The 22,588-nt window shown below is 40.0% G+C and overlaps 1 protein-coding gene across 11 annotated transcripts in view; it reads right to left on the bottom strand.

Annotated features, from left to right (window-relative positions):
* Nucleotides 1-22,588, bottom strand: part of LRRFIP2 (LRR binding FLII interacting protein 2) — a 130,845-nt gene that overhangs the window by 99,205 nt on the left and 9,052 nt on the right. For all 11 annotated transcript variants that reach the window (XM_025376036.1, XM_025376038.1, XM_025376039.1 and 8 more), the window contains exon 3: nt 4,221-4,365. In XM_025376036.1, coding sequence (XP_025231821.1) covers nt 4,221-4,310 — 90 coding nt within the window. In that variant the 5' untranslated portion in view covers nt 4,311-4,365. The remainder of the gene's footprint in view (nt 1-4,220; nt 4,366-22,588) is intronic.

The raw sequence follows: 22,588 nt of genomic DNA, 5'->3' as shown, positions 1-22,588 counted from the left end.
AGCTACTCAGGAGGCTGAGGCAGGAGGATCACTTGAGCCCAGGAGTTCAAGTCCCGCCTAGACAACATAGCAAGACCTCATCTCCTTCAATCAACCAATCAATACAGATTTCTGGGCTCAACCCCCATAGATTCAGATTTACTAAGTATGAGGTATAGCTTGGGAATCTGTACACTGATAAAGCTCCCCGGGAGACTCTGATGATCGGTCATGTTTTAGAAAACCTATCGTAATAAGTTTATTTTACAAAAAGAGTCCATTTTACCTTTCTACCAGTCTTCTATTATCATTTTCAATTTCTGCTTTTCTGTTTTTTGTTTTGAGACGGAGTCTCGCTCTATTGCCCAGGCTGGAATGCAGTGGTGCAATCTCGGCTCACTGCAATCTCCGCTTCCTTGGTTCAAGCAATTCTCTGCCTCAGGCTCCCGAGTAGCAGGCGCCCACCACCACACCCAGCTAATTTTTGTATTTTTAGTAGCGATGGGGTTTCACCATGTTGACCAGGCAAGTCTTGAATTCCAGACCTCGTGATCCACCCGCCTCAGCCTCCCAAAGTGCTGGGATTACAGGCGTGACCCGCCATGCCCAGCCCAATTTCTGTTTTTTAATAAGCAACAAATAGCCTACTGCAAGCCTAACACTGTTCTAAAGGTTAATGTGCCTTATCTTCTCTAACCATCACAACCCTGTGAGACAGGAAAATAATATTACTGCCATTTTACAGACGAGGAAACTGAAGTCTAGAGAAGTTTTAACAAAATTATTCAACCAGCAACTAGTATAGCCAGAATTCAAAGTCACACTTGTAAGTCTCCAAAGCCTACCTCTCCTGGAACATGAATAATGACTCAAATGGCTGAATTTTTAGCCTTGCTTCTGATACATTTTAGACAGTTATCTGAATATCATCTGTTTCCTCAGCTGTAAACATGGCTAATAATAATATCTATCCTACTTAGCTCAAGACTTTTGAGAGAATCAAGATGTGAAACTGCATTCAAAGTCACGAACAATTACTGAAAAACAAAAAACAAGCTATTAATGGTGGAATTAGAGAGGACTGAGAAACAATCTGGCATAGTAAAAGGTTAAATGCACAGACTCTGGAGCCAAGCTTCAGGGTCTGAATCCAAGCTCTACTATTTCCTAGCTATGTAACCTTGGGGAAGTTACTTAATTTTTCTGTGCAATGGTTTCCGCATCTGCAAAATGCAGATAAAAAAACTGATTGCAGAATTTTTTGCAGTATTTTATAAGGATTAAATGAATTAATGCATGTAAAATGCTTAGAATAGTGTTTGCCACATAGTAAGCACTCAACAAGTGCTGGATGTTAGAATCCTATAAAATTTTTTTAAAGAAAGCATCACATTAAAAAAAAAAAAAGTTCAAATACTCAGTGACAACACAAAACGACACTAGAAAGTGGTGGCATTTTCCTCCCTTATAGAAATCAGGGTAAATCCCGCCAATTTTGAAAGGAAACATTCTGGGTAGTTTCAATTTTCAACTACAATTATGTTGCTTCCAAAATGCTTCATTTGTGCAAATAGTTAAGATCACTCGCTGTAAAGTCGTATCTACTTTTTCATTTTTAAGTATCTTTTAACTGAAAAATATCTCTTTGATTTTTATTTTAAGTTCTGGGATACATGTGCAGGACCTGCAGGTTTGTTACATAGGTAAACATGTGTCATGATGGTTTGCTGTACCTATCAACCCATCACCTAGGTATTAAGCCACATATGCATTAGCTATTTATCCTGATGCTCTCCCTCACCCCACTGTGCTCCCTCTCCATAGGCCCCAGTGTGTGTTATTCCCCTTCCTGTGTCCATGTGTTCTCACTGTTCAGCTCCCACTTATAAGTGAGAATATGTGGTGTTTGGTTTTCTGTTCCTGTGTTAGTCTGCTGAGGATAATGGTTTCCAGTTCCATCCATGTCCCTGCAAAGGATATGATATAGTTCCTTTTTATGGCTGCACAATATTCCATGGAGTGTATGTACCACATTTTCTTTATCCAGTCTATCATTGATGGGCATTTGAGAGTTGATGTAACTCAAATGTAACCCAAAACTATAAAAACCCTACGAGAAAATCTAGGCAATGCCATTAAGGACATTAGCACAGGCAAAAATTTCATGATCAATAGCAATTGCAACAAAAGCAAGAATTGACAAATGGGATCTAATGAACTAAGGAGCTCTGTAAGGCAAAAGAAACTACCATCAGAGTGAACAGACAAACTACAAAATGGGAGAAAGTTTTTGCAATCTATCCATTTGACAAAGATCTAATATCCAGAATCTGCAAGGAACTGAAACAAATTTACAAGAAAAAAAAAACCATTAAAAAGTGGGCAAAGGACATGAACAGATACTTCTCAAAAGAAGTCATGTATGCAGCCAACAAACATGAAAAAAAGCTCAACATCACTGATCATTAGAGAAATGCAAATCAAAACCACAGTGAGATACCACTCACACCAGTCAGAATGGCGATTATTAAAAAGTCAAGAAACAACAGATGCTGACAAGGCTGTGGAGAAATAGGAATGCTTCTACACTGTTGGTGAGAATGTAAATTAGTTCAACCATTGTAGAAGACAGTGTGGTGATTCCTCAAAGACCTAGAACCAGAAATACCATTTGACCCAGTAATCCCATTACCTGAAGGAATATAAATCATTCTATTATAAAAATACCTGCACATGTATGTTCACTGGAGCACTATTCACAACAGCAAAGACACGGAATCAATCCAAACGCTCTCACTGATTTTTAATATACTTTTGTTATAGTAATATCACAATTTCTTATCAGGTTTTAGGTAGTAACTTTCCTTTGCTTCAAATAGCCTCCTACAGCATTTGACTTCTAATTCAAAAGCTAACTGAGTAGCTTCCAAAAGGAAAATCGTAACAATGAGCTGGATCAAAAGAGTGTGTAATGTGTCAAAAGGAAACTACACTATTCCTAAATGAGTTATTTACTAATAACAAAGAGGAAGTGCTATGGTAATAATTCTCACCAAAAAAATATAATTTAATGATGCTCTTAATGATGCTCTAAGCAACTCTCATACCATATTAGTTTACGGTCAGTCTGCAGTTGCAGATAAGAGTCTGAAACAAAGTTGGCAATTGACTAAGAAATCCCAGCTGGTAGTCATGTTAAATTTCCAATATACTGCAGGAAATGTGGCCAGTGATTCAACAAGTGACACCCCTTCCCTTTTTCTTTTTTCTGAGTTACAACAAACTGAAACAAAATTGCCCCAGAAGTTCTGTTACCAACTAAAAGAATTAAACATAAAAATTCCACTGCAATGTTTCAAAAAATAAAACACTGAATATGAACAGACAAGAAATATTGTTTCCATCAACATTTATATACCACCTCTAAAGCATATTAACAGAATAGCCCAATGAGTATGTCTATATAGTCCTCATATCTTCAACATTCTAATTATCCTAAGTTTACATTCGAAAGATTAATTATAAATTTCAATACATTATAACAAGTACATGGAACTCAAGTAACCCACAAAAATATAAAGAAAAATTAATTTTGGATGCATTGGATATTGTGAAAATTGATTATATACATTGGAATTATCTTGTCATACCCAATTAAATTAGAGTCACGAGACCAGGGGGGAAGAAAAGGAAACAAAAAGCATTTAGGGAACAAGCACCTGCCCAGGGATTATCTGGCAAGCCAGCTGCTGAAATGACCTATTATAACCTTAAGATCAGTTTTACCTAGTAGCTGCGGAAACGAACTGCTGTAACTCTAAGACTAGTTTTACCTTCCACAGTCACTCACAAATCAGAGCATGCCAGCTCCCAAAAACTTTGCTAGTGCCAATGCATTTTCTTTCAAAACAACGCATAACATTTCTCTAATAAAAACCTCAATCTTTTCTTTGTTCTTTGGACATACCAAAGACCAATGCAGTCTGTGTGTATGCCCAAATTACAATTCTATTGTCTCAAATAAAACGTGTTGTTCAGAGATTCATCTCTATATTTGATTTCTGTTGATAATATCCAACTATATTTTATTCTAATACACTATTTTAGAGACCAGTTATAACATGTTGCTCATGATAAACATCTGAAACTAGTTCAGTTAGTAAACATCTATCTCTGTCAAATCGGCATTTTTACAATACATCTGTGCAACTCAGTGTTGAGAGGGGATTTACCAAACATACCTCTCTGGCAATGTTACTCAAAGCTTCATCTTCTGCAGAAAATCGGTCTTTCACAGGTGTTCTTTTCCTCCCAGAACCAGGAGTCCCCATCTTGTGTTCTTAACAGTCTTTTAACTTTGAAAGTGATTTAACTGTGTTTTCAGCCCTGAAGTAAACAAAAACATAATAATTTATTTCTTTCTGTGTGATTTTCATGTTCATTTATACATTCACTTTTAACAGAGAAATTGTATTTCTTCTTAGAGAAATCAGTCACCAAATACCTCTTCCCACTACCAAATTATTCCAATAAATTTTAGAATATTTAATTTTATACTAATCACTAAATCTCCCAACTCTTTTCACTATGCTACCCACGGCAACCTGTGAGAGTGTATTATAATATTAGCCTCAGAAAGCTGCCATCAGCAGAAATTCTACTTAACCACTTAAACTTACTATAGCTGGGCAGCCTGGCCAACATGGTGAAACCCTGTCTCTACTAAAAATACAAAAATTAGCCAAGCAGGGTGGCACACATCTGTAATCCCAGCTACCCGAGAGGCTGAGGCAGGAAAATCACTAGAACCCAGGAGGTAGAGGTTGTAGTAAGCCAAGATTGTGCTACTCCAACTTGGGAGACAAAGTGAGACTCTGTCTCAAAATAAATAAATAAATAAATAAATAACTATAGTTATTTCTAAAACCAATCTCCATCCCAGAATGAAAAACATTTCAGAAGTTATTCAGCCTAAAGTTTTAGAAGATGTTTAAGAGGTTTTACTACTAAGCCTTATAGTTACAAAACTAACTTTGCCTTTTAGTGTAATTTAAGAAAAATTCCAATTAAATCACAACAACGCCAGACACGGTGGCTCTCACCTGTAATCCCAGCACTTGGGGAGGCTGAGGCGGGCAGATCACTTGAGGCCAGGAGTTCAAGACCAGCCTGGCCAACGTGGTAAAACCCCCATCTCTACTAAAAATACAAACATTAGCTGGGCGTGGTAACGCATGCTTATAATCCCAGCCACTCCGGTGGCTGAGGCACAAGAATCATCTAAACCCAGGAGGCAGAGATTGCAGTGAGTCAAGATCATGTCACTGGACTCCAGCCTGGGTGACAGAGACTCTATCTCAAAAAAAAAAAAAAAAAAAAAAAAAAAGGACAAAAAAACCAACAACCATATAAAAGAAAAAAATGAAGGTTTATTATTCTGCAATTAACGATAACCAACACTGTCCATGTAACAAATACCTGAGTGTCTGTTGTTACCAGGTACTATAGGAGGTGCTAAAGGTACAGTGATGAACAAAACTGATGTAGTCAAATTATTAAGAACGTATCGCCAGGCGCGGTGGCTCATGCATGTAATCCCAGCACTTTGGAAGGCCAAAGCGGGTGGATCACCTGAGGTCAGGAGTTCAAGACTAGCCTGACCAACATGGTGAAACCCCATCTCTACTAAAAATACAAAATTAGTGGGACATGGTGGCACATGCCTGTAATCCCAGCTTACTTGGGAGGCTGAGGCAGGAGAATCACTTGAACCCGGGAGACAGAAGTTGCAGTGAGCCGAGGTTGCACCCCTGCACTTCAGCCTGGGCAACAAGAAGGAAACTCCTTCTCAAAATATAAAAAAAAGAATATATCTATGAACCTGTTACTATTACTTATTAGACCTATTTTAACAAAAGGGAGAAGAAAAACCCATCCGCCAGGATTAAATAATAAGGATGAAAAAGACCATCTAACCTTTCTAACACATGGTATTTGAGATTAAAGATTACCATGAAAGAATGCAAGCCAAATTTCATGACCTGTTTTCTTCTATATACATTGCTAACAAGTATAGCTCATTTAGCTAAATATTCCGTAACTTAAAAAAATTTTGACTTCCTTTAACAAAATAAACCAGCAAAATTTCATTACAGTATGAATCACAAAAGAATTCTCAAGTAAGTCTGTCCTCACAGAATTGGCTATATTAAAATTCTAAATGACTTTAATGTACTGGAATTTACTTGATTCAGGCTAAATAAAGCAGAACTACTCCACCAAAAAGTTTTCTCCAATAAAGATTCAGGATATTCCCAACTTATCTGACACCATTTCTCATTCATCAGAGCTAGCTTATTATTCTGTCCACCAGAATAAAGACTGATGATGGTTTATTACTTTTATTTCACTAGAGAAGATATATCTGGATATGATTATTAAGAACTCATTTAAAAATGGAAACACCAGCTGGGCGTGGTGGCTCACGCCTGTAATACCAACACTTTGGGAGGCCAAGGCGGGCAAATCACAGGAGATCAGGAGTTCGAGACCAGTCTGGCCAACATGGCAAAACCCCATCTCTACTAAAAATATAAAAACTAGCCAGGTGAGATGGCACATGTCTGTAATCCCAGCTACTTGGGAGGCTGAGAGAGAAGAATCGCTTGAAACCAGGAGGTGGAGGTAGCAGTGAACCGAGATCATACCACTGCACTCCAGCCTGGGCAACAGAGCGAGACTCTGTCTCAAAAAAAAAAAAAAAAAAAAGGAAACACGAAAAAATGTACTTCTTAATGTAGCACCTGATATATCCCAGACACAAATCAGAACAACTCCTGAAAAGGACAGAAAAGTTTTCTCAGGGGTCTCCAATCATCTTCAGCATAATTTTAAAGATTATACACTTAACTAATAGTAATAGTGTATACATTGCTGGTGGGAATGTAAACTAGTACAACCACTATGGAAAACAATATGAAGATTTCTTTTTTTTTTTTTTTTTTTGAGATTGGAGTCTCGCTCTGTCGCTCAGGCTGGAGTGCAATGGTGCAATCTCGGCTCACTGCAATCTCCGCCTCCCAGGTTCAAGCAATTCTCCTGCCTCAGCTTTCCAACTAGCTGGAACTATAGGCGTACGCCACCATGCCCAGCTAATTTATGTATTTTTGGTAGAGACAGGGTTTCGCCATGTTGGCCAGGCTGGTGTCAAACTCCTGACCTCAGGTGATCTGCCCGTGTTGGCCTCCCAAAGTGCTGGGATTACAGACGTTAGCCACCAGGCATGACCCGAAGATTTCTTAAAGAACTAAAAGTAGAACTACATTTGATCCAGTAATCCCACTACTAGGTCTCTACCCAAGGAAAAGAAGTTATTATACGAAAAAGACACATGCACACACATGTTCATAGCAAAACAATTCACAATTGCAAAGATACGGGAAAAACCTAAGTGCTCATCAACCAACGAGCAGATAAAGAAAATGTAGTACATACACACCATGTAATACTACTCAGCCATAAAAAGGAATGAAATAATGCCTCCTGCAGCGACTTGGATGGAGTTGGAGGCCATTACTCTAAGTGAAGTAACTCAGGAATGGAAAATCATATATCATATGATCTCACTTATAATTGGGAGCTAAAATATACAGACGCAAAGGCATAAGAATGATATAATAGACTTTGGGGACTTGGTGGTGGGGGCAAGCGCAGGGGCGTAAGCAATAAAATACTACATATTGGGTACAGTATAAACTGCTTGGGTGATAGATAGGCGCATTAAAATCTCAGAAATCACCACTAAAGAACTTACCCACGTAACCAAAAACCATCTGTACCCCAAAAACTATTGAAACAAATTTTTTTTTGAAACGGAGTCTCGCTCTTTCTTGCCCAGGCTGGAGTTTAATGGCACGATCTTGGCTCACTGCAGCCTTTGCCTCCTGGGTTCAAGTGTTCTCCTGTCTCAGCCTCCCAAGTAGCTGGGACTACATGTGTGTGCCAACATACCTGGTTAATTTTGTAATTTTAGTAGAGACGGAGTTTCACCATGTTGGCCAGGCTGGTCTCGAACTCCTGACCTCAGGTGATCCACCTGCCTCAGCCTTCCAAGGTGCTAGGATTACAGGTATAAGCCACATGACCAGCCAAAATAAAATTTTTTTAAAAAAATGGTAATGGTGTATACAAATATTAGCCACCTACTAAAAAAAAGCAACATGCAACACAATGTTCCTTTTCAGACTACAGTGACAATTTAGTGAATGCACTGTGGTATCATCCAATATTTGTCCATCAGTCAGCTTTCCAAGGACACAATGAAAGATATTTCACAGAAGCAGGAGAAAAAATGTAAGCATTTTCTAATTTCAGACACATAAAAATAATTAGAGAATAAAAATAGATTTGGCTAGAAGTATATCAATAGTTTAACAGTGGTTCTGTTAGGAAGATAGCATTATGGATGCATTTTTTTCTTAATTCTCTAAAATTTCAATAGCATTGAGGAAAAAGAGATGCATTTTAAAACCAGACGTGGTAGCTCACATCTAATAATCCCAGCACTTTGGGAGGCTGAGTCAGGAGAACTGCTTGAGCATAGGAGTTTGAGACCAGCCTGGGCAACATGGCAAAACCCTGTCTCTACAAAAATTTAAAAAAATTAGCCAGGCATGTTGGCATGTGCCTGTAATTCCAGCTACTTGGGAGGCTGAGGTGCGAGAACTGACTGAGCCTGGGAGGTCGAGGCTGCAGTGAGCCATGATCACTGCACTCCAGCCTGGGTGACAGAGTGAGACCCTATCTCAAAAAAAATAAATAAATAAAAATAAAAACATTCCAATCTAAGGTGCAAAAAATAAACTAGCCCCCAACTGGATCACATCCAAATTAAACATAATATGCTATACTACTGAGACACCAATCTGAAACCACTGCTGGTAGCATTCTTTTGAATCTTTCTTTTCTTTCTCCTCTATCCCCATGATCCATTTTCTTTCTTTCTCAACTAACAATGCCTAAGCCTTACACCTGCCAGAGTACTCCTGGACCACAAATTTATGTAAAAAATTCTTTCTTAAAATTGCTTCCAAACAAAATGGTTTCAACAAGCTCCAGAATAGGCAGCACTGAGAAACAGATGACAGGAAAAAGCAGCACAGGATAAGCAGGAAATAGGAACAACTTCCTATCTTCCTTATCCTTCTTGTCATATCTACAGAGGGCACCTAGTGTTTATATGACTGATTGGCCAGGTCCAGTTGCCTTTTTCAGTTCACATAATGCAGATCAAGAATGACCTAGCTCAAAGGATAACCTAGCACTTTTAAAAGAACTGTATTATTTGTACCCTGCAGGCAGGTTTCCTTACCAGTATTAGAAAAATGACGAGACTGGGCAACACGGTGAAATCCTGTCTCTACAAAAAAAAAAAAAAAATTATCCAGACAAGTTGATGAACACCTGTAGTCCCAGCTACTTGGGAGGCTGAGGTGGGAGGACTATGTGAGCCAAGGGAGGTCAAGGTTATGGTGAGCCATGATAATACCACTGCACTCCAGCCTGGGTGACAGAGAGAGACCCTGTCTCAAAAAAAGAAAAAAAAAAAAAAAAAGGAGAAAGGAAAGGTTTTTCAGTTCTCATGCAATGTATTTTCTAGTAACTCCAGGTCATTCTGTATCACTGATGGAGGAAACCTTGAAAGAAATTAGATTCCTAACATAGCCAATGGGAAATCTTTCAACAAAATGACAAAACTGAGAATGTAGACTCAAAGGAAACCTTAAATACATTATTTTGTTTCTGATCCTAAAGGACTTGCCGTAAATTTCTACCCCAAAGTTTCCTCAAGAACACTTTTCTTCAGGAGCACATTAACTCCTTGGAGTGTTTCCTTGGTGGTATCAAACAACTTAAAGAGCTAAACCTTTTCCTCAATTGATAAGAACAAAACTGCCTGTATTTTTGTCAAGTCCTTTACCCACACAGTGTCAAGTTGATTTTCCCCAGATGGTTTTATCATGAAGCATTTGTCTACTTAAGGAAAAGAAGGAAAGTATCTTCAGGATCTTGTGGAATATAAACCTTCCAAAACAGACCGATATTTCAACAAGGCTTTCTCTTCTCCAATGAGCTTCTCATATAATACACATCTGAAATAACAGGCATTTTGCCACAGTAAAAGTGGCACTTCAATCATGATATTGTCCACTTTTGTAAGAACAGAATGTGCATGTAGCACCAGTATGTCACTTTCTAAATATAGGACACTTAGAAAGTTCTGTGCCTAATCTGGATCCTGATAGATAGCTCCTTTATATCTAAGTATTGCATCATGGAGAATTCAAAATATTGTCCCTATATGTCTTTGCATCACAGCTGCCATTACTGTGAACGCTAGTCTGCACAAGAAAACATTCTGTAGTTATTCATAAACAAATCCCAGTACATGGAATTGTCCCTGAACTAAAGACTTAGTGTGATTGCAGTTGTTGCCACTTGACAAAACTTAAAATGAAAAGATTCAAGTTCAATTGATTGCACTACCACTTGCTGTGTTACCCTCCCCACTTTCTACACCTCCATCTCTTTATTAGTTTCATCGATATAACATGGTTAATGTGAGGCTCAAATGAATGAAGAAAAATCCAAGCATTTAACAAACTATAAAGCACTCCATAAATATTTAAAGCATTCTAAATTAACTACCTGTTTTGCATATTTAGCTTGTGAAATTGACAGAAAAAAGCAATCCTGGCCTTTCTTTATAATTTCATACTTTTAACTAGACAAAAATATCCTTGATTTCCTCCAGCATGCACTGTCTAATAGCATTAAACCATGCTAAGAGTTTCTGCTAAAGTACAGAACAATTTGGAAAAAATAAATGCCTTAACTATAATCATTTTGCTGTCCAGCACATGTATATAATAAAAACAAAAAAGGAGAAATTCTTAAGGAACTTTGTATCAAAGTTTATTTTTAAAACTCTAAATGAATAAACAAGTTTTGGGAGTGCAGCCTTATAGTGGTTATGCTAGTCCTCTTAGTAGAACACAAGTGACTTGAAACAGAAGACAGAGATCATTAAACGTTGTATTTAAAATATTTGCATATTGTTCTATGTAAATTTTACCTCAAAAGAAAAAAGTCCTCTATACAAATATTAAACTCTAGCCAATCATGTGCATGCTAAAATATTTAGGGTTGAAGTGTACTGAGATCTGCTACTTCAAACTGCAACAACAAAAGATTAAATGACGGAATCCAGATGGTAGGTACATTAGTGTTCACAGCACAACTCTTTCAATTTTTCTGTATGTTTAAAAAAAATTGTTTTTTGAGACAGGGTCTCCCACTCTGTCTCCCAGGCTGGAGAGCAATGGTTCGATCTCGGCTCACTGCAACCTCTGCCTCCCAGGCTCAGGTGATTCTCCTGCCTCAGTCTCCCAAGTACCTGGGACTACAGGCCCACACCATTGCACTTGGCTAATTTTTGTATTTTTGGTAGACACAGGGTTTCGCCATGTTGGCCAGGCTCATCTTGAACTCCTGGGCTCAAGCGATCCACCTGCCTCAGCCTCCCAAAGTGCTAGGATTACAGGCGAAAGCCACCGTGCTCAGGGTATGTTTAAAATTTTTTATCATCGGCCAAGCATGGTGGCTCACTCCTGTAATCCCAGCACTTTGCGAGGCTGAGGCAGGCAAATTGCTTGAGCCCAGGAGTTTGAGACCAGCCTGGAAAGCAAAGTGAAACTCTGTCTCTAAAAAAAAATTTTTTTAATTTTTTATAATAAAATGTTGGGGAAAGAGTAACTGCTTAAGAAGTGTGGACCACTAGGTGAAAAAAAAGGCATGGGAATTAGGAATTGCAATTAAAAATCTTGAGTGAAAAAGAAAAGGAAGGCAGAGGTAATCATAGCACTGAAGAACACCCAATAGTTACATGCACATTAAAACTAAAGATTATGTGGGGTGTGGTGGCTCACGCCCGTAATCCCAGCACTCTGGGAGGCCGAGGCAGGAGGATCACCTGAGGTCGGGAGTTTGAGATCAGCCTGACCAACATGGAAAAACCCAGTCTCTACTAAAAATACAAAATTGGCCAGGCATAGTGGCACCTGCCTGTAATCCCAGCAATTTGGGAGGCTGAGGCAGGAGAATTGCTGGAACCCGGGAGGCAGAGGTTGCAGTGAGCCAAGATCGTGCCATTGGACTCCAGCCTGGGCAACAAGAGTGAAACCCTGTCTCAAAACAAACAAACAAACTAACTAAAGATTATGGCAGTGCACTGTGGCTCATGCCTGTAATCCCAGTACTTTGGGAGGCTGAGGCAGGCAGACCACTTGAGCCCAAGGGTTCAAGACCAGCCTGGGCAACACGGTGAAACCGTGTCTCTACAAAAAACACAAAAATTAACCAGGCGTGATGGCACACACCTATAGTCCCAACTACTTGGAAGGCTGAGGTGGAAGGATTGCTTGAATCCAGGAGGTAGAGGATGCAGTATGCCTTGATCACACCACTGCAATCCAGCATGGATGACAGCGTGAGACCTTGTCTCGAAAAAGTAAGATAAAATAAAGATTATAGGCAGGCAGAAAATGGCTCCAACCAGAAGAGGAAAAAAGGAAAGGAAAGAGAGAGGAAGACAATGAGAAGGAGAGGGAGGAGAGAGGGGGGAAAAGAAGAGGGAGGGAGGGATTACAGTTAAAGACATCAATCCTGCAAATATCTAAATGAGATCGTTACATTAAAATGAATAAATCATTAGCAGAACCTACAGGAAGAATAAAGAAGGTATATTCAGAAATTGAGGCAAAGTACAAAATGAAAAAAATATATGCATGCAAAACTGGAAAACTTGGCAAAACAAGGAAAGGCAAATGCTAAACACAAACTAAATGTCAAAAGAACATTAGAAACTATAACGGTTCACTTAAACTCATACTTCATAAAGAATAATGCTTACAAAGATGAGAACCTACATAATCATTCCTTCTACTTTTATAGTCAGTTGTCCTAAGAATTACCGAAGATATTTTTAAAGTCTCATATTTTGACTACCCACTATCCTCATATCGCCAATGCAACTGATTATCTTTCCATTTCCTCTCTTCCTACGATAACATGCCAGCGGTTGCATTTCTCTACTTGGTAAATTTATGTTCATTTAATGTTCATTTACAGAATTAATGGGCTATATGTTGGACATAAATCTTTATACTATTTCATCAACTGTGCAGAACCCAAATTAGGAAGATAGACTAAACAACAATTCACTTATCTGTATTTTCTGAGAAGCAAACCACTTTCTAGTACCATTCAAATAGCTTCCTTTCTTGATACCTTTTAAAGTATCTCAGAGATGTATGGACATACAATCAGAGGATAAAAGAAAGGAAGACTGACAATTACATATTGCTGAGAGTAGGAAAGACTTAAAAGTGTGAAACAGGTCAGGTAGTGGTGGCTCACACCTGTAATCCCAGCACTTTGGGAGGTCAAGGCAGGGGGATCGCTTGAGGTCAGGAGTTTGAGACCAGCCTGGCCAGCATGGTGGAGCCCCATCTCTACTAAAAATACAAAAGTTAGCCAGGCATGGTGGCGCATCCCTGTAATCCCAATTACTCGGGAGGCTGAGGCAGGAGAATTGCTTGATCCTGGGAGGCTGAGGTTGCAATGAGCCAAGGTCGTATCACTGCACTCCAGCCTGGGCAACAGAGCAAGACCACACATCCAAAAAAAAAAAGGCCTGAAATAAAGCAGAAAACAGGAAAGGACTAGAAGTATTAGAAAGAAAAATATAAGCCCAGGTAGCAAAGAACCAAAGAATCAAGATGAAACAAAAAATAAGAGAAACGGGAACACATGTAAGGAGGATATAATTTTTCAATATTAAAAAAAATGCAATCAATATGAAGGAGGCTCTAAAACTAGAAATTTTCATAAAATAAAACCTATCACGTACCTTTAATTTTTCCCTTTTCAACAAATATCTACTGAGAATTTGCAAGGCACTATTTACATAGCACTGTCACTGCCTTGTAAGTAGACAAAAGAGAACACTGGGAAAATAAAAGTGGTAAAGAGATCAGAGAGAAGGTTCTCTGAAGCACAAAAGTTTTTATTTTGAAGAAGTCCAATTTATCCATTTTTTTCTTTTGTTGCTTCTTTTGATGTCATATCCAAGAAACCTACCTCAAGGCCATGAAGATTTATTTTTATATTTTCTTCTAAGAGTTTTACAGTTTTATCTCTTATATTTAAGTCTATGATCCATTTTCAGTTCATTTTCGTGTATGGTATGAGGCACACTTTTGCACATGGATATCTATTTGTCCCAGCATCATTTGTTGAAAAGACCATTCTTTCTCCCACTGAATTATCTTGCCACCCTTGTCAAAAATCAACTGACCATAAAAGGATTTACTTTCCGGATACTTAATTCTATTTCACTGAGCTTAATGGCTATCCTATGCCAGTATCACACCATCTTGATTAACATAGCTTTGAGGTAAATTTTTTAATTGGGAAAAGTGAGTCCTCCAAATTTTTTGTTCTTCCTCTAACACTGGCTATTCTAGGGCCCTTGCATTCCCATATAAATTTTAGAATGAGTTTGTTACTTTCTCTTTTTTGTTTTCGTTGACACAGAGTCTCGCTACCAGCCAGGCTGTAGTGCAGCGGCACGATCTCGGCTCATTGTAACCTCCTTCTCCCCGACTCAAGCAATTCTCCTCTCTCAGCCTTCTGAATACCTGGGATTACTAAGGCATGTGCCACCACACCTGGCTAATTTTTGTATTTTTAATAGAGATGGGGTTTCACCACATTGGCCAGGCTGTTCTCAAACTCCTGACATCAGGTGATCTACCTGTCTCCGCCTCCCAAAGTGCTGGGATTACAGGCGTGAGCCACTGTACCCAACCTGAGTTTCTCAATTTCTGGGAAAAAAAAAAAAAAAAAAAGGAAAGAAAAAGAGAGGGAAAAAAAAGGCAGCTGGGGTTTTGACACAAAAATTAGCCAGGTATAGTGACTCACACCTGTAGTCCCAGCTACTTGCAAGGCTGAGGCAGAAGGACTGCGTGAGCCCAATGAGTAAGCCCTAGGCAAAACAAAACAAAACAAAACAAATCACTTAAAAGTCTTTATATTAAGTAGTTAGACCTCCAGGTCCCCCTTTCCATTGCTAGGCTACTACCTCAGCTTCAACTTCATCTCCTATTCCCCAGGATACCAGAAGTTCTAGAAGACAAAGGAGCTCTGGGGAAGGGAAGGGTGAGCAATGGGAATAGGAATGGAGTAGGAAGTGTGGGCTTAGGTGAAAGTATGCATTTTGAAATGTGGGACTGCTTCAGCCACCTTTAAATCACCCACCCTGCTACCAAAATATATACCGCTCTTCGAGGGAGGTCAACATTGACCAACCCCACCTACTTTCAAACCAAGAAGTCTGAGAAAGCTCCCTAACTCAAAAGAATAACTTTGTGAAAATAAACTACACAGGGAGAAGAAAACTTCAAAAATAACCATCATTAATATCTTCAGAAAATTAAGACAAATTATAGCCATGAAACAAGAACAAGAGGCTATTAAAATTTTCAGAGAATAGGGTCGGGCACATATCTCAAGCCTGTAATCCCAACACTTTGGGAGGCCGAGGCAGGCGGATCACCTGAGGTCAGGAGTTCGAGACCAGCCTGACCAACATGGTGAAACCCCATCTCTACTAAAAATACAAAATTAGCTGGGCATGGTGGCACACGCCTGTAATCCCAGCTACTCAGGATGCTGAGGCAGGAGAATCACTTTAATCCAGGAGGCAGAGGTTGCAGTGAGCCGAGATCATGACATTACACTCAAGTCTGGGCAACAGGAGCAAAACTCTGCCTCAAAAAAAAAAAAAAAAAAAAAAAAATTTCAGAGAATACAAGATCTTGCAAATTAAAACATGATAGCAGAAATTAAAAACATAATAGAAATCAGCAATTCCACTCTTAGGTATATACTCAAGAGAATTGAAAACTTATGTCCACACACAAAAACTTGTAACTGAATATTCACAGTAGCATTATTCCTAACAGCCAAAAGTGAAAACAATCCCAATGTCCATCAGTTGATGAATAGATAAGCAAATGTGGCATATCCATACAATGGAATATCATTCAGCCATAAAAACAAATATATTGGGCCTGGCATGATGGCTCATGCCTGTAATCCCAGCACTTTGGGAGGCCAAAGCAGGGGGATCACTTGAGGTCAAGAGTTGGAGACCAGCCTGGTCAACATGGTGAAACCCCACCTGAAAAAAAAAAAAGATTAGCCAGGCATGGTGGGACGCATCTGTAATCCCAGCTACTCGGGAGGCTAAGGCATGAGAATCACTTGAACCCAGGAGGCAGAGGTTACAGTGAGCCAAGATCGCATCACTACACTCCCTCCAGCCTGGGCAACAGAGCAAGACTGTCTCAAGAAAGAAAACAACAACAACAACAAAAAGGAATAAAGTATTGACTCGTGCTACATACAACAAGAGTAAATCCTGAAAAGTGATAAAAGCCAGACACAAAAACTACATATTGAGTAACTTCATTTATGTAAAATGTCCAGAACAGGTAAATCCATAAGGACAGAAAGTATAATAGACTAGTGCTTTCCACAGTCTCGGGTAAAGAGGAAATGGAGAGGACTGCTATGGTATGAAGTTTCTTTGTGGGGGTAATGAACACCTTCTGGAATTAGTGCTGATGGCTGCACAACTTTGTGACTACACTAAAAAACCACTGAAAAGGTCACTACTTTAAAGAGGTAAATTTTATGATACATGAATAGTACCTGAATAAAAAAATTAGTTTTAGAAAACTCAGGTTGGGAAATAAAGTTCAGGAAGTCTGACAGAAAACAGGGAAAAAAAAAAAAAAAAGAGAGAGGTAGAAAACAAGAAAGAAAAATATATAAGGTTAAAGTATCAGTCCAGAGGGACCAACATTCAACTAACTAGAGAAAGAGAAAACAGGCTGGGTGTGGTGGTTAATGTCTATAATCCCAACATTTTGGGAGGCCAAGGCGGGCAGATCCCTTGAGTTCAGGAGTTCGAGCCTGGGCAACATGGCAAAATCTCCTCTCATCTCTATCAAAAACTACAAATATTAGCTAGGCGTGGTGGGGACTGAGACGGGAGCATCACTTGAGGCCAGGAGGTCAAGGTTGTAGTGAGTCATGTTGGTGCCACTGTACTCCAGCCTGGGTGACAAAGCAAGACTCTGTCTCAAAAAAAAAAGAAAAGACAGAGAGAGAAAGAGAAAACAAAAATAAATTATTAATCAAATGACTTCCCAGAAGTTAAGAACATGAGTTGCCAGACTAAAAGGGCCCAAAGTGTTCAACACAAGTCCTGAGTTCACACCAAGGCATATCTTAGAGAATTTTAAACAATGAGAACAAAGATGACTTTACAACCTTTCATGGGGTGGGAAAGTCAGGCCACACATCAAGGATTAAGAATGGCTTCAAGACTTTCAAAAGTAATTCTGGAAACAAGAAGACGATAGAGTGATGCCTTCAAACTCCTGAAGGAAAATTATAGATGATCTATAAGTAGCCTGTATCAGTCTAATCCCTCTATTTCTCATACTTGATTATTAAAGACATTTTCGGACATGAAAGGTCTCAAAAATTTACCTCTTTTACACTCTTTGTCACTAAGCTACTAGAAGATAGGCTTCACCAAGTAAAAGTGAAAAACCAACAGAGAGGAAAACTTAGCATACAGGAAATAAACACAGAAGAGGGGCAAAAGGGAATCTCCAGAAGAATGATAGGTATCTCAGAAAGAAAGCTACAGATTAGAGCAATATGACTCAAGAGACACAATGAAGGACTGTCATTACCAAAATCCCCACAGCCTTTGGGGCACATCCATTTAACATGAGATGTGCCTGGTCCAGGTTTTCATTAGAATTTAGTTTGTCTTGACCCCGTGTTGATGAAGTTTCTGGAGCCTAGATGGGCTGAAGTCTTATTTCACAGCACAGATGTGTTTTGCTTTTCCTTATTCTTGAGAGCTAGAGCATGACGAGCTTAGCTTAGAAGCAAAACCACATAGAGCAATCTACTCTCCCAATCACATTTCTTCTAGATATTTACCATAGTATCCTGTAAACACTTTAGTTTCGCCAGATTCCCTGATTATGGTGAGCCTGTGTTTCTCCAGACTCACTAACAAACTTTCCCAATGACTTGCCAAAAAGGATCAAGGAAGACTCTTTTCAGCTTATCTGCTGGGAGCTTTCATCCAATAGCAGCAGTATTACCTTTCACAGCCTCAGCTGATGCTTGCTATTCAGCTTTCCAAAACAAAATGATATACTTCTTAGGGATACATACCATGGCAGAGATTGGCTTATTGTTCACCAAGGCATTTTCCCTTTTCTTCCTTGCAGTTAAGTGTAGCCATTTGACTCAGTTCTAGCCAGTGGAATGTGGACAAAACTGATGTATACCACAACCTGGCCTGGCCCACCAAACTTGCCATGCAATCTACCACAGTCCCTCTCTTTGTCCTCACATCTGCCAGCCAGATGCAGGAAACTCAAAGTCTCTGAGGCCCCAGGGGTTGGTAGAATCACTAGTCGAAAGCAGCCTGAGTCCCTCAATGACTCTGTGGAATAGACTACCACTCTGTCACTGCTTTTCAACTCACAGCAAAGATGTGAGTGAGAAATTTTGCGTTAAAAACCACTGATTTGGTAATTATTCACTAAAGTAGTTCAGCCTATCCTGACTAACAGACTCAGAGAGGTAGTAGAGCTTCTCAGTTTTTCAAAATTAAACATTTTGGCCAAAAATACATGTATGGACATGGAGGATATTGCAGGCTTGAGCAGAGAATGGTCCCAAGAGAATGAATAATGTGTTAAAATAGGCTTGTGATTTCCTGGGAGAGAGGGGGGTGCCATTAAAGGATATCTTGAGGAAACTTCTAGGATAACTGTAATATGTAATTTCTTGACTTAGGTAATGAGATCACAGGTGTTCATGTATTACTCTTCCTAAAACTATATTTTTGTTTTATATTTCTCTATAGTTCACAACTAATTATTTTACACAAAATAAATTAGTTTTATAACTTATAAATTAATTGATGTTGTAAGCTAGACTAGATGGATGGACACATAGATAAACAGATAAACAGACAAGACAGATAAAGGCTCTTGAAAAATCTGTTGGAGCATTTAGGGGGAAAGCAACAGGTAAACAGAAAATTATGCAAACGTCAAAGTCAAATTTTAACTCCCTGAAAAAACAAAGTTAAACAAGAAAGGAAACAAGTATGATATACTACATGGCTGATCAGTATACAATATTTATTTCATTATAATGAAAACACCAACTATTGTTTTAAAATTTCAAAATTGGAATGTTGCAGGGAGGGAAAGTGGGATGAAATAGTGAAGAAACGCAAAACAACAATAAAACCACCAGTAAGCCCCATCATCTGAAGATACTCCTATTTTAATAACATTATTTTTTAAACAAAAATTGGTTAATATGGCCAGGCATGGCGGCTCACGCCTGCAATCCCAGCACTCTGGAAGGCTGAAGTGGGCAGATCACCTGAGGTCAGGAGTTCGAGATCAGCCTGGTCATGGGGTGAAACCCCATCTCTACCAAAAATACAAAAATTAGCTGGGCATGGAGGCAGGTGCCTGCAATCTCAGCCACATGGGAGGCTAAGGTGGGAAAACTGAAGGCGGGAGGTGGAGGTTGCAGTGAGCCAAGATCACACCACTGCACTCCAGCCTGGACGACAGAACAAGACGCCATCTCAAAAAAAAAAAAAAAAAAAAGTTTCTAAAACATGCTATTTTGTAATCAGTTATGGTAGACAAATTCTAAGGTGGTTCCCCACCCTAATCCCCCTTCCTAGTGTTCACATCTTTGTATAATTACTTCTCCCATGAATGTAGGTGAGTCCTGTGACTTACTTCTAACCAACAGAATATGGCAAAGGTTATATAGGATGTTACTCCCATAACTATGCTACATTATATAAGACTGTCTTGCAGCCGGGCGGGTGCGGTGGCTTACGCCTGTAATCCCAGCACTTTGGGAGGCCGAGGCAGGTGGATCACGAAGTCAGGAGATCAAGACCACCCTGGCTAACACGGTAAAACGCTGTCTCTACGAAAAATATAAAAAAATTAGCCAGGTGTGGTGGTAGGCGCCTGTAGTCCCAGTAGGCGCCTGTAGTCCCAGCTACTCGGGAGGCTGAGGCAGGAGAACGGCGTGAACCTGGGAGGCGGAGCTTGCAGTGAGCCAAGATTGCATCACTGCACTCCAGCCTGGGTGACAGAGCAAGACTCTGTCTCAAAAGAAAAAAAAAAAAAAAAAAGCACGAACCCTATAGTGAACTGTGCATGTGAGGGATCTAGATTGTGCGTTTTTATGAAAATCTAATGCCTGATGATCATCTGAGAAGAAATGGTTTCATCCCAAAACCATTCCCCCACCCATCCCACCCCCGTCCGCGGAAAAATTGCTTTCCACAAAACTGGTCCCTGGTGTCAAAAAGGTTGGGGATCACTGCCTTACACCATATAGAAAAGTTAACTCAGGGACCGGGCATGGTGGCTAATGCCTGTAATACCAGCACTTTGGGAGGCCAAGGCAGGTGGATCACCTGAGGTCAAGAGTTCAAGACCAGCCTGACCAGTGAAAGCCTGTCTCTACTAAAAATACAAAAATTAGCTGAGCGTGGCGGCAAGCGCCTGTAATCCCAGCTACTTGGGAGGCTGAGGCCAGAGAATCACTCGAACCCAGGAGGTGGAGGTTGCAGTGAGCCAAGATTGCACCATTGCACTCTAGCCTAGGCGACAAGAAAGAAACTCTGTCTCAAAAAAAGAAAGAAAAAAGAAAAAACTCAAAATGGATCAAAGACCTAAACAAATGAGCTAAAACCATAAAATTCATAGGAGAAAATATATGGGAAAAACTTCATGATATTGAATTTGGCTATGATTTATTGGACATAATACCAAAAGCACAAGCAACAAAAGAAAAGGTAAGTTGGATTTCATCAAAATTAAAAACTTTGGGCAGGGTGCGGTGGCTCACGCCTGTAATCCCAACACTTTGGGAGGCCAAGGCAGGCAGATCACGAGATCAGGAGTTCAAGGCCAGCCTGGCCAACATGGTGAAAACCCGTCTCTACTAAAAATACAAAAATTAGCCAGGCATGGTGGCGTGTGCCTGTAATCCCAGCTATTCAGGAGGTTGAGGTAGGAGAATAGCTTGAACCCGGGAGGTGGAGGTTGCAGTAAGCCGAGATTGGGCCACTGCACTCCAGGCTGTGACAGAGCAAGACTCCATCTTAAAATAAAATAAAATAAAAACTGTATACATCAAAGCACACTATCAGAAAGTAAAAAGGCAACCCATGGAATAAAAAAAAAAATTTGCAAATTATATTGCTGATAACAGAATGATATAAAGAAATCCTACAACTAGGCCGGGCGTGGTGGCTCAAGCCTGTAATCCCAGTACTTTGGGAGGCCGAGACGGGCGGATCACGAGGTCAGGAGATCGAGACCATCCTGGTTAACATGGTGAAACCCCGTCTCTACTAAAAAAAATACAAAAAACTAGCCGGGCGAGGTGGCGGGCACCTGTAGTCCCAGCTACTCGGGAGGCTGAGGCAGGAGAATGGCGTAAACCCAGGAGGCGGAGCTTGCAGTGAGCTGAGATCCGGCCACTGCACTCCAGTCTGGGCCACAGAGCGAGACTCCGTCTCAAAAAAAAAAAAAAAAAAAAAAAAGAAATCCTACAACTAAGTAACAACAAAAACCCAATTAAAAAGATAAAAGACATAAGTAGACGTTTCTTCAAACAAGATACACAAATGGTCACATGAAAAGATGCTCAGCCGGGCCTGGTGGCTCAACATATGTAATCCCAGCACATTGGGAGGCTGAGGCAGGAGTATTGCTTGAGCCCAGCAGTTGGAGACCAGCCTGGACAAAGTTGCTTGAACCCAGGAGTTGGAGACCAGCCTAGGCAACGTGTGTCTACAAAATATTAAAAAAAGAGGCAGGGCACTGTGGCTCATGCCTGTAATCCCAGCACTTTGTGAGGCTGAGGTGGGCGGATCACCTGAGGTTGGAAGTTCAAGACTAGCCTGGTCAACGTGAAGAAACCCCATCTCTACTAAAAATACAAAATTAGTTGGACGTGGTGGCGCATGCCTGTAATCCCAGCTACTTGGGAGGCTGAGGCAGAAGAATTGCTTGAACCCAGGAGGCAGAGGTTGCAGTGAGCAGAGATCATGCCATTGAACTCCAGCCTGGGCAACAAGAGCAAAACTCTGTCTCAAAAAAAGAAGAAAAGAAAATCAGCTGAACATGGTGGTACATGCCTGTGCTGTGGTCCCAGCTACTGGAGAGGCTGAGGTGGGAGGATCACTTTAGCCCAGGAGGTCGAGGCTGCAGTGAGGCATGATTGTGCCACTACACTCCAGCCTGGGTGCCAAAGCAAAATCTTGTCAAAAAAAAAAAAAAAGAAAGAAAGAAAGAAAAGAAAAGAAAGAAAAGAAAAGCGAAAAAGAAACAAT

Source organism: Theropithecus gelada, chromosome 2 (genome assembly GCF_003255815.1).
Source record: "Theropithecus gelada isolate Dixy chromosome 2, Tgel_1.0, whole genome shotgun sequence".
In the NCBI taxonomy this organism is placed as follows: Eukaryota; Metazoa; Chordata; class Mammalia; order Primates; family Cercopithecidae; genus Theropithecus; species Theropithecus gelada.
This window is presented reverse-complemented; position numbering and strand designations above follow the sequence as displayed.